The following is a 12,499-nucleotide window of genomic DNA, read 5'->3' as shown; positions in this document are numbered from 1 at the left end:
TTACGATCCCTCTGTAGTGCTTCAAGACTTTTGATATGATCTGAATAATCCTTTTTATGTCTTTCTTTAACAGAAGACCACATTTCATATTAGGACAGTGTGGCGTTTGACAGCCATATACATCTTTGTGGTTGTGTATCAATTTAGCCTTATCTCTGAACGTTGTATTTCTATTTTTTTTGTTCTGACACGTAGTGGTTCATTTTCGCACTCTGGTATTTTCCTGACCGTGAAAATGTCCAAGTGTTTTATTGTTTGCGGCAAAGATCGGTGAGACTCTGGGACTCATTAATTCTGTGCATCACAGCCTCCTAACTGGCGTTTCATGCTTTATTCCCACCCGTCGCATTCTGCTTCTGGCTGCAGATTTGTGTTGGTCACATTGTGTCAGCCCGGCTCTGTGAAAAGCAAGTCGCCAGAAAAAGATGTTGTCATTGTACGTTTCTGCAAATAATGTCGTTGAATATCGAAGTTTCTGAATGAAAAGTCATGCACAATGCCACATGGTGAAATGTATGAAGCGATTGGTTCAAGTTTCGAAAAAAGATAAAACAACAACCTTAGCAATATAGCTAGCGTTAATAAATAAGAACCACACTAAGCAGGCTCTCTTGCATAACATTACGTAACTTTTGGTTTCACACGGGACACAAACAGTATTCTCCTGGGTGAAAGTCCTGTGTTTGTTTGATCCCGTCTCCTTCGGTGGACTTTCTTGCGTGTTTAACTCTTTATTATACCACATAACTTTCAAAAATGGTCGCTTGATATACTACGTCACCTGCTCTGATTGACTGCAAAAATGTCCACATTCAATGTATCTGTGGTTTGCAGAAATGTTTAACGCTAACCGTTTTTTCCGGGTGACTGGGTTGAAATCTGCCTACCAGCGCCTCCGAAGCTTGAGAATTAACACGTTATATGTTGTTTGTTTAATCTGCACAAAAAACAAAGTGTAAAAACTGAATCTGTTGTTTTGTGAAATAGAATACTTTAATGGTTTAGGAGTAAAAAAAATCCTTATTTGTTCTTTACTGTGCTGGTTTCACTCTCACCGCTCTCATAGTGTTGTTTTCAGAACAGATAAAGCTGTAAAAATCAACTGTACACTACCTGCTCAGCAGCAAACAGCAGACAAACACAGTCAGAGACTAACTGGTAAAAAATAGTGAAGCATTTAGCAGCTAAAGAGACATATATTTCCCTCAGGAGTTGGTGGAGACCAAAAATGGAGCTAAAAGAGAGAGAATATTTGACAGGCAGACCAAAACACAAAGCCTCCTAATGACAAATGAAAAGCCGATAATATGTAAATGTTCACAACTTCTTTCTCAAGTAGCCAAAAACAGAGTGCGGAAAAATGTTTTTATCAACTTTAAAGCAGTTAAACCTGCAATAAATCCTGTCTCTTGACAGATTTGGTGTCTTTGGACCCTTCACTATAATTTAAAAGAAAGTTTTGAGAGTTTGAACCACATGAGTCGGGAAGGACGGAGGTGCTTTCAGGTGGGGGTCGAAGAAGTCGGACCTGCACACAGCTGTTCCTCTCTTTGAGCTTTTCAGCGGAAAGCGCTGAACATTTCATTTCTAACGTGCGTACATGATCATTACAGGCTGTGGAGCGAGGATGTAATTTGCCGTTGCGGAGGTGTAATCAGGCGTCGCAGCAGAAAGCAGAACTCATTTGTGTCACGCTGCATCGCCTCACTGGAGGTTTTTTTTGGTTTGTTTTTTCCTACAACATAACCGTCCTTGAACAAAGTGTGTGACTTTTCCTGTCTGGATCCTATGTTGAAGTGTGTTTGTGTGTTGAAGCCTCCTGTCTGCTTGAAACCTGCAGAGGTACTTTGAATTTATTTTTCGGTCACACTGAGAGAGAAAAGACTGAGGAACAAATCACACTCTGCTCAATCAGACAGAAATCCAATTCTCCTTGGAGAGAAGGACAACTATTTACTTTGAATGTGAACACAGAGACTGAATATCCTGTACATTTTCTTTTTTTTTTAGAACAAGACAGATTGCAGCTGCTTGTTTTCACCTTTCTGCTCAGATAGAAACTCTTAAGTTTTACTGAAACCTCAGTTCACAGTTTGGTGTCATTACATATTCTGTTTTCTTGTCACTTTACTTCAAAGCAATGATGTTCTCAGTCAGTACGTTTCCTCAAGTACTGTACTTCAAGGTACTTAATACGTCTCTTCCACTACATCTCAGAGGTAAATATTGTATTTTTTACTACATTTGTCTGACGGCTTTAGTTTCTTTTCAGATGAAAGTTTTTCATCCCCTTCCTGTCCAGGTGAAAACCACGTATCTCCAGATGTGTTGATGTTAAAGGTTTGTGATAAACTGAAGGATGAAGTGTTCCTTCCTGCAATTTTGTGCATAAATGAATGTTGCTGATCATCTTTAACTGCTATCTCCACGTCCACTTATATTATCTTGAATGGGTAAACCAATTATTAATAAAGAGATAAGTTTGATAAGTCTCTGAATTTTTTGTTTCTTCTGGTAAACAGTCACACAGTGTCTACAGGGCTTTTATTGTGAAAGATAAAAACAGATGATCTGGGCTGACAAAAAGGCCCTACAAGGTATTTTTGTTGAAGCATTCTGACAGATGCTCGCAGACTAACTTTCCCAGGGTTTTCCCAGTATGTTGTAAATTAGCCTGTAGTTGTTAGCTCTTTTTAATAAAATAATTATTTTTTGTCGAATCTGCACCACTCATTAGCTGCTAAACAGACAAGATGATACCTTCACCTCTGAGACATGATGATAATGAGACATTTGAAGTTAACAAGGACCACATATTTTATGATTTCCTGTTCTAACTGGAAAGATGAAGTTTCCAAACGTCATGTCACCCGAATGCCTCGGGGGGGAAAGAGTAACAAATGCGCAACATATTGTGGGATGCTGCAGGATCAAACGTTGTACCTGTTGTGTCCTCCAGAACGAGAATGAAAACTTCCACCAGCAGTGTTTTATCTTGTGTTTAGTGTTCACTCTGGTCGGACTGAGCCGAGTGTATCACAGCAGCCGTGTTACCTCCTCTGCAGGAATGCTCCGAACACACCTTCGCCTCCATGTTTAATCAGCTGTGTGCGGAGCGTTTAGGGGCCGGTCTGAATGTTGATGCTGTTTCCAGCGTGATGTATGAGTTCTCAGTGTAATCCGGCTCGTCCTTGTCTGACTCCTCTGGCTCTTTTAGGATTCCATCTGCTGTCGAACAGGATGGAAATGAATAATTCAGGGGGGGGAGCGGCTCAGAGGTGCCGCTTCTCCTGTTTCTTCTGCTTCTTCTGAGTCCTCACCTGGAAGCAATTACAGCTATAGAGCTCAGCCTATAGAGCTCAGCCTCCACAGAGGAGTAACAAACGAAGATTCCCAACTTGTCCCCAAAGCTTCATGTTTTTAATCGGGGTCTTCAGGAGGACATGTCTCCACACTCTATGAGCTCCAGACTCTAAATAAAAGTGTGGCATAGGTCAGCATAAAAAAACTCCAAAAGTTTGGTCTTGGAGCTTAGAGCCCCAGACAGGAAGTCCGACAGTTTTGAAAGGCGGACTAACACTTTGTTGGTTTAGGTGTTCTCGTAAAAATGTAGAAAAATCACCAGCCTTATTCTATAAAATGATTAATCTTGAGGTTTTCCAGATGACCACGTTTTCCGAGAAAATGTTCACCCAAAAATAATCTGAATTGTATGTAGTACTCACCTCCTGCTTTGAAAATCTATTCTGCAAGCATTTGTCACAGTTCTTAAACAAAAACACCTTATTAGGGATTTGTATACTTTTATACCATTTTTTGAAAGCTTTTTCTCTTCAAGCCGCTGCTTGTGATTTAAAACGAGGCTCCGCTGCTTTTAACTAGATGAAGGGCCGTGTGGTTGTTAAGTCTGTGTGAGGCTCGTCTCCCCTAATGAAGCCCAGCGGAGTCGAGACGCTCGTCGACACCAGCTGGAAGAAAAACATGAAGCTGAGTCAAACAGAGTGTTGAGGGTTTTTAATCAACCCGTTTGAAACGAATCAATACCTGTTCAGACCGCCATGGAAGTCATGGGTAAGGAAGAGCACCAGTCCCTCCAATTTGTGATTTTGGGCTGTACAGAATAAATTGAATTACATTGTATTGGATTGAATAGGGAGAGAGGATAGACCTGCCGTTCTATGTGGCTAATGAGATTTTGTGGAAGAGGAAACATCTCGCCAAGTACCTTTGTTTTAATCACATTCAGCTCAATCAACTTTATTGTCTCACACAGGGGAAATTCAGTGCTCCAGACATGAGGACACCACAAAGCACAAACAATATAAGCAACATCATAACATAGACAATAAGACCATAACATACTCATATTAAAACACATTGGATTATGTCTTTGTATTTGTCCCGCCCCTCCTCAACTGTGATTGCACGGCTGGGTAAAAAGTGACAGTGACAAGTGCTGTGTTGTTATCGAACACCTCGTCATGCTGCTGGCGTTGTTAGCATAGTGTAAATACGCGGTACGCCGATTGCAAATAATAATTTTTAAAAAGCGCTGGCCTCAGCAAAAAAAAGTAGTAGTCGTAGTATTCAAAGTATCCAACATTAAAATGCTTAGCGACAACACTTTAAAAGGAGTAATTCTGTATAATAAACACTTTTATACTTTTGATAATTCGTTAAAGATATACAAATTATAGATATACATTAGACCTTTAAAACTGTTTATATACAATATAATAATAATATAATATAGCATTTATTTTTTCATTTAAAAAAATCTAAATATTTGTTTATATTCAATAATGACCTCATCAGGCTCATGTATCTGACTGACCAGCAGACACTCTGGTTTTGATGGATTATTATTTGTGTCCTCCAGGTCTCCTGACAGCGGCGGCGAGGACAGACGCTCTCCAGAGAAAGACTGGTTTCCATCGTCCATCGCTGTTCACCGCCAAGTGGAGCATCCGCCGCCACCAACGCTGACAAACGAATCACCAGCCACCTTCAGAGCCGAGGGGCGGGGCGTCGTCACTTCCTGCGTTATGCTCGGGCGATTTCAGGAAACTGCAGCCTGACTTTCTGGAAATAAAATGTTTATTTTCCAGGAGAATTGAAAAAAAAAAAAGGCGGATTATGACGAGCTGCTGGATGGATTTGTTTTTGTTTGGCACAAAACTCTGTTTCGTTTTTACAGACCAAAGATGAACAGAGCCGACGATGAGACGTTTTCAGACGCACCACCATATCTATGTAAAGAAACGAACACATTGTGATATTATACAGTAAGTGACTTAACTGAGCAAAGTAAAAATGTATATGAGTTAATGATAAAAAAAAAAGAAAAAAACCTGTATCTGTATGAGGAGAGCTGTTGATGTTTCTGTTGGGAAAACTCAGACATTCATGTGCTGAACATCAGTCGGGTGGAGAAGGTGAAAAATCACATCTGCCATTTTTATGGTGAGAACATAAAACTTTGCGCACTTGCGCAGAAAGCTGAAAATATTTGTAAAGATTAGAGTCATTTACTCAAGTACTGCACTTAAGTACAAATTTGAGGTACTTGTACTCTACTTGAGTATTCTTTTCATGCCACTTTATACTTTACACTGCAATTCATAGGGAATGTTTTACTATATACTATATATAATATATATGTCAATTTAAAAGTATAGCTGAAACAATTAGTTGGTTAATTGATCGACAGTAAATCAAATGCAACCATTCTAACCCGTTCTCATTCTCAACTCGTCACATACTGACATTTGGTCCACTTGGTTGGTAGCTCCGCCCGTCAAACTATGATGCTACGCTACGGCCGCAGTAAACACGTGGTTAATGTTGTGAATTCAAACAAAACCACTTCTAAGAAATGGTGATTTCAAAGGGCTGAAGTTCTATCCAGAACCATTTGTTTCTGCAGAACCTTTTTTTTCAGAAAGACGTTTTCAAGTTTTTTTGGTGAGACTAGGAGTTTGATTAAGAACCCTTTTGACCCAAATAAACATTTTTGGAAAAAGAGTTCTTCAAGGGGTGTTGAGAGAATTGCTGTTCAATGGGAATGCCCACAATCCAGGCAACACACCACCAAAAACTGTGACTGTGAACCATGATTGTTGTGGGATGTGCTGCACCCTATCAGCCCGGTCATTTAGGTTTCTTTCCAAGATAAAACCCTTGGAAAATAGAAGGGTTCTTGGTAGAACCCCCTTGGTGGATTTTAGATGAAACCCTTGGAATATAAAAGTTGTATCGGTAGAACCCCTGGTTGGGTTCTAAATGAAACCCTTGGAAAGTAAAAAAGTTCTTGGTAGAACCCCCTGGGTGGTTTCTTGTTAGCAGCATTGAAAGGTGTAAAAGCTTCTGGATAGAAACTTCAGACAGGGTTCTGGACAGAACCATTACACACTAGAAGGATTGTTTGTAAAAACCTGTCATATGGGGTTCTGGGTTGGACCTTTCACAGATAGTTCTAGGTATAACCCTTTATGGTGGTTTCTTGGTAGAACCCTCTGAAAGGGTTCCAGGTAAAAAAAAATGGTTCTCCAATGAGGACAAGCCAAAGAATCCTATATGGTTCTAGTTAGCAACTTTATTATTAAGAATGTAGGTAACAAAACCACTTGGTTAGGTTTAGGAAAAGATTGTGGTCTGGGTTCAATTAACAATGTTTCCTCAAAGGACTGCCTGTAGAACCTATCATAGAGGGTTCTGGGTGAAACCTTTCACAGATAGTTCTATGTATAACCCTTTATGCTGGTTTCTTGGTAGAACCCTCTGAAAGGGTCTCTCAAACCCTTACAAAAGGTTTAACCAGGAACCAAAAAGGGTTCTCCTTTGAGGAGAAGCCAAAGATTATTTTGTGGTTCTGGTTAGTGACTTTATTTTTAAGGCTTTAGGTTAAGGAAGAGATTGTGAGTGATTGAGTTACAATAACTACATGTATTAGTTTGCGGAGCAGTTGCTCTGAGCATCTAATCGTGACTTGGATAAGTTTACAGTACATTTCATACAAACCCTAAATAGAGTGCATGCAACGTCGGTATCAGGGACGTGACAAAGTGTCGGTATTAGACTTCCTGGGAATGAAACGAGGCTGGCACCTACTAATGGACAGATGACATGTCAATGTCCAACTTTTAATTTATTTCCAAGGTGTTGGTATCAGTGTGCAAAGTTTCCACTTTTCATTATAAAAACTGCAGAATTCTAGATGATTTCTGTCTCTTCTCCACCAGACTACATTATGCATTCAGTCAGCTTTTACATTCTCCAGTGCCACATGTCGACAACATGCAATCAGCATGGTAAGTTTTAATGAAACAACAAGCAAACCATTTCACACTAGAAGCCAAGCGGTCATGTCTGTTTGGGGGGGAGAGAGAAGCATTAAGTGTATTTTCAAAAGCCTAAAGTTCTATATTTAACAATTGTATATGTTGTATCTTTGTAGAGAACATTTATTTAGCACATTGCTGCTGACGCAGAAGAGTTTTTATACCACTTTCTGATAGTACACCCTTTATAAAGCTTTTATAAGTTGTAACTAATGGTTTATTGCCTCGTAATGCACAATTAACTGTTAATACCTAAACTTTTGTTTTGCTAGGTAGTGAAAAAACTCTTTGGCTTGGTAAAATCTGCATAAATTGCTTCATAAATTGATTCTAATAATGCATTAAGTCTGCAGCTGTAAATGTTAATAAGTTATTAATAAACAGAATGCCAGAGAACTGATTTAAGGATCCAAGCAGAATAATCAAGTGTCTTGATGGAGGAGGGATTAGCATTGATAAATAATGAATTAACAATAAAATCATTAGTTACAACATATAAATCTTTTTTATGAGAAAGTGGCGTTGAGTTTTTCTTCAGTTATTGTAGCTTAGCAAATCCCAGAATGCAGTGCGTCTGTAGGTCATTGCCTTATTTCAGTCTCCATCAGCCAGAGGAGATCAACTCACCGTCTCTGTTTTCTCTGCCAGTATGAACCATATTTTTCATTAAACAGAAAACACAAGTTTGTCTGTGTTTCATCTCAAAGGTTTTGTTCCACGGTCAGATTTTGTGTGGCAGACAAAAAGGAGGTAAGTAGTATAAAATATCAAGGTGTCTGAACAGTGTTCATGAGATCAACTCATAAGGGTCGTAATCAAGACTTTATTGATGGGAAGATTTGATTGCTCTGATGTCCTTTTACTATTTTTGGAAGAACAGAGCAACCTTATTGTTGGGGCTTTATTAGCCATGTTTCCATTCAATTGTCAAGCAAATTTTACGCAAACTTTTCAAATTAACTGTGTTTCCATCAACTGGTTTGCAGCGAAAAAGTAGGCTGCGTAGTTTCGTCAGATGTTGGCGCTTTAGGTCAAGCTTAACACATGGCTGTAATCCGCCAATAAAACGTACAGAGTAGAAGAGTGTTGAACCAGAAACAGAGAAACTCGCCTTGGCTGATCTATGAGACAATAATGGAAAGAGGTCTTCAGGAATTTCTTTCAATTGGGCGAATTTCAACAGCTTTTTCAAGTCAGCTAGTATTGGCCATGTTTCATGCTGTCCGAAGACAATATAAACATTTATTTGAGAAGACACTGAAAGCGGATATAGCAGATCAGTTATGTGAATTAAATGTTTGTTATGTCAGAACTTATTTGTCAACGGCGTTTTCATAATCCATATAGCGGATCAAGTTTTTTTCGACAGAGGTCTCACAGTTGTTCTGTATACTACAAGTGTTGCTGCAGTTTTGACCACTTCAAACTTTTTTCTTTCTCCTTGCAACTACAAGAAGTGGTGCCAGAAGCTCTGCTTCTACAATACTTTACCATTTTGGAAAAGGAACAAGGCAACGTCAATTGTTTTTCCGGTAAAAACAACATTCTAACAACATAAGTAAACCAGTTAAACAGCAGACTTTGAAACCTCTCAAGATCCATTTGAAAGCAGCGCTAATCGAGGTATTGATTCTTTCAACTTTCAAACTAAATATTCATATTTTCATATTATATTAAGCCTATTTGAATAATAAGCAAAAATTCAGCCCTTTTAACATCAACGTTAAAAGGGCTGAAAGGAGTTAAAGGTCAGTGGAAACATGTGCGAGTAGAGATGAAATCAAACCCCAATGTAATACCGTTTATGGTCAGCTTTTCTTCAGTATAGCTATTTAATGATTCATTCAGTAATTACCTCTGTTTATAATAGTGTTCATTGTTAGTGGCGTAGTCCGCCATTCAGATGTTGGGTTTAAATATAATATTTTTATAAATTACAAGTTAGTGGTCTCTCTCCTACAGTCAAGTCAGAGCTGTTTTAAGTAACTGCTAATGCTCACTGGACTTCCTACTGCTGCTGCTTCACATTAAAAGCATTCAGCTGGATTTTATTGTAAACAAGCAACTGGGAAGCAAGTGCTCGATGAGTCACCACGTCACAACCCAATCAACCAGGACTGAAGTCTAAAGGTTTACGGAAGTTGAAATTTAATTTAAAGGAAGAGCAGTAAAAGGAGTGTTGGAAGTGTCAGTTTGTAATGTAAGTGCTGTGGGAATTTAAGATGTCAAAATGCATATGTCAAGTGTCAGTCGAAGGGCTGAAGACAGTTGAAATGTCAGTTCAAGTGTGAGTGATACAAGGAGTTGAAGTGTCAGGTTAATGACATTTCATTAAGTGTAGGTGTTGGATGAGGTTGAAGTGGCATGTACTGAAAGTGGAACGATCCAGTGAAGTTATAAAAGGTGTTAAATGTAAGTGCAGCAAAAATCTGTTCACATGAAAGTCTTGAAAGGAGTCGAAATGAAGCAAGCTGCAATGCAATGTTTATGGAAAGCTGCGGCCGAAATACCGCCAAATACAGCCAAACTAAAGGTAATTGGTAGTTTAACTTTCAGCAGTGAATTGGGGTCAGAGTACCAGCAGCCAATCAGTAAACAGAGTCCTGTTAGTCCTGTGACATGTTGACCTATGTTGCAGATAATTTCTTCCTGCCTGAAACACATGAACACTGCCATTAGTGGACTATATCGCTTGTTATATTTATTATATCACGTTTCACTAACAGACACTTTCTATACTACGTGACATTCGTGACTCTGTGAGGTCCACATTCAGCTTATCCGTGCTTTGCAGGAACGTACCATGCCACATTTTCAAAATCAGTTCATGACAAGATATTTAAACATCATTATCAAGTCACAAAAAGATAATCATTACTCACTAATTTACAGTGTAGATGTGGTTTACTGTGGATGTACACATTAACACACTCATGTAAATCAGGTCGTCTCCCTGTCAAACTGAAGACTTCAGATGTTTTCCTGCTGAATTCAGAGACTGAATGTATCCGTTCTCAGACCTCAGATGAACTAAAAATACTAAGCGGAATGTAGGCTGAGCTCTCTGAGGCTTCACTGCTCTTACATTATACTTTTCGATTTATTAACTTTATATCCTGGCCTACTTCCCTCCCTCAGCACTATTAGCCCACTTTTTACTCTCAGAACAGGAAATCACCAGAAAAGTGCTCCTAAGGATTGGTTAATTTTAACGAACTGTGTCATTTCTTTGATATGAATCATATGGTTTCAAATGTCCGGAGTTCCCTGCTCCTGCAAACTTCCCAAGGAGCCACAAGACTACTTTCTGCAGAGAGTATTCTTAGATTGCAGACTTCACTCTAATTTACAGCAATATGGATATGACATTATAAAACAACGTAGTAATAATCAAGATCAAACAATCAGTCTATAGGGTTTAATTTGGAAATATTTCATGGTACCAGAGTCTGTAGTCTTAAAAATGTTGGCATTGTATGTTTCGGGATACCACGGATACATTGAATGTCAACATTTTTGCATTTGGTCGAAGCAGGTGATGTAGTATATGGAGCGACCGTTATTGAAAGTTATGTGGCTTAATGACAAGTATAGCAAGAAAGAAAGTCCACTGAGGATTGAACAAACAGGACTGTGTAGAACCAAAGGTAAACGTTGACTTTTCGACTATTACATGGCATTATTACAACTGTGATGTGACATTATGTAAAAAGGTTTTATTCATTTACCCAGGTTGTAGCGTTACGTTGTAGCGTTACGTTGTAGCGTTACGTTGTAGCGTTACGTTGTAGCGTTACATTGTAGCGTTACATTGTAGCATTACATTGTAGCCTTACGTTGTAGCGTTAAGTTGTAGCGTTAAGTTGTAGCGTTACGTTGTAGCGTTACGTTGTAGCGTTACGTTGTAGCGTTACGTTGCAGCGTTACGCTGCAGCGTTACGCTGTAGCGTTACGCTGTAGCGTTACGTTGTAGCGTTATGTTGTAGCGTTACGTTGTAGTTGTAGCGGTATGTTGTTATGTTGTTACGATACGTTGTTATTACCTTGTTATGTTACATTGTTACGTTAGATGGTTAGGTTATGTTTTTGCGTTGCGTTGTTGTGTTACATTGTTGTGTTACATTGTTGCGTTAGGTTGTTGCGGGATGTTGTTATGTTGTTACGTTTTGTTAAGCAGGACTTAAATATAGGAAAGCTTAGCCTTATTATAGAGCCGTATATTATGCTAATTTCGAATTAATGTTCACTGAATTCTAAATTCATGTTTAACACTCGTCATTTACATAGTTATCTGAAGCGTTTGAGCGTTTGCTGAATCTTAAGTAGTTCGAGAAAAAGTAAAAATACCAAAATGTTCTTGCATGAGGTCTTTTATATGGTGATGAAATGTAACAGTAACCCATAGGATAAGATGAGATAAGATAAACCTTTATTGATCCCTGGAGCAGAAATTTGTCTTTTGCAGCTGCACACGGACAGAAACAAAAACATAAATAGAGAAAATGAATGAAAGGAGGTGTATAAAACTAAAATAAATGAAAATTTGAAATATAGAAAACTACACATGACCATAGGGAGACAAAAATTGTAATTTAATGTGACAGCGGTGTGATTAATAGCAGCAGAGTCAGCAAGTCTATGTTCACATACTACATCAGACTGATATATGATTAAGTGTTTATGACCCTCATAAGTGCATAATATACATATAATACGGAATATGATGCAAAATGATCAGTGACATAATACCATAATGTTAAGTGATGATATTTAATGGGATATGAGATATAGTGTAAGGTAGTATAATATGATATATGGTGTAGTAAAGCAATATAACAGGATAGAGTGCTGTTTATAGACATGTATATAAGTATCAATATTCTCAACTTTTTAGTGCCAGAGGCGGACTTTGCTACTGTACCACTGACTTCCTAGTTTTGATGCCGGTAGATATGGTAGGAATGTACAAATGCAGACCAAAGGTTGATATGAATATGGATATGTTGCGACACGTTTAGGTGTGATCAGAGTCTATGTGTTGCCAGCTGTGGTAGCGACGCTGTGTATGTGTCATCATGGCAGAATGTTATCCTGGAGACGCCGACTGTATCAAAAACTACCACAGAGGCGGTTTTAAGTACTTTGCCAGGTGTTTGCTA

The 12,499-nt window shown here is 38.7% G+C and overlaps 1 protein-coding gene across 1 annotated transcript in view; it reads left to right on the top strand.

Moving 5' to 3' along the window:
* LOC137886380 (chemokine-like protein TAFA-5) overlaps nucleotides 1-7,992 on the top strand; it is a 41,577-nt gene extending 33,585 nt beyond the window's left edge. Inside the window, exon 4 of the mRNA XM_068728841.1 lies at nucleotides 4,880-7,992. Within this exon, the coding sequence (XP_068584942.1) occupies nucleotides 4,880-4,888 (9 nt within the window). The 3' untranslated portion in view covers nucleotides 4,889-7,992. The remainder of the gene's footprint in view (nucleotides 1-4,879) is intronic.
* The last annotated feature ends 4,507 nt before the right edge of the window (nucleotides 7,993-12,499 follow it).

This window comes from Cebidichthys violaceus, unplaced genomic scaffold, assembly GCF_023349555.1.
Source record: "Cebidichthys violaceus isolate CVI_PGR_0920_01 unplaced genomic scaffold, fCebVio1.0.p SCAF_100, whole genome shotgun sequence".
Taxonomy (NCBI): domain Eukaryota; kingdom Metazoa; phylum Chordata; class Actinopteri; order Perciformes; family Stichaeidae; genus Cebidichthys; species Cebidichthys violaceus.
The sequence above is the reverse complement of the archived record's forward strand: the minus strand, read 5'-3'. Positions and strand labels throughout refer to the sequence as shown.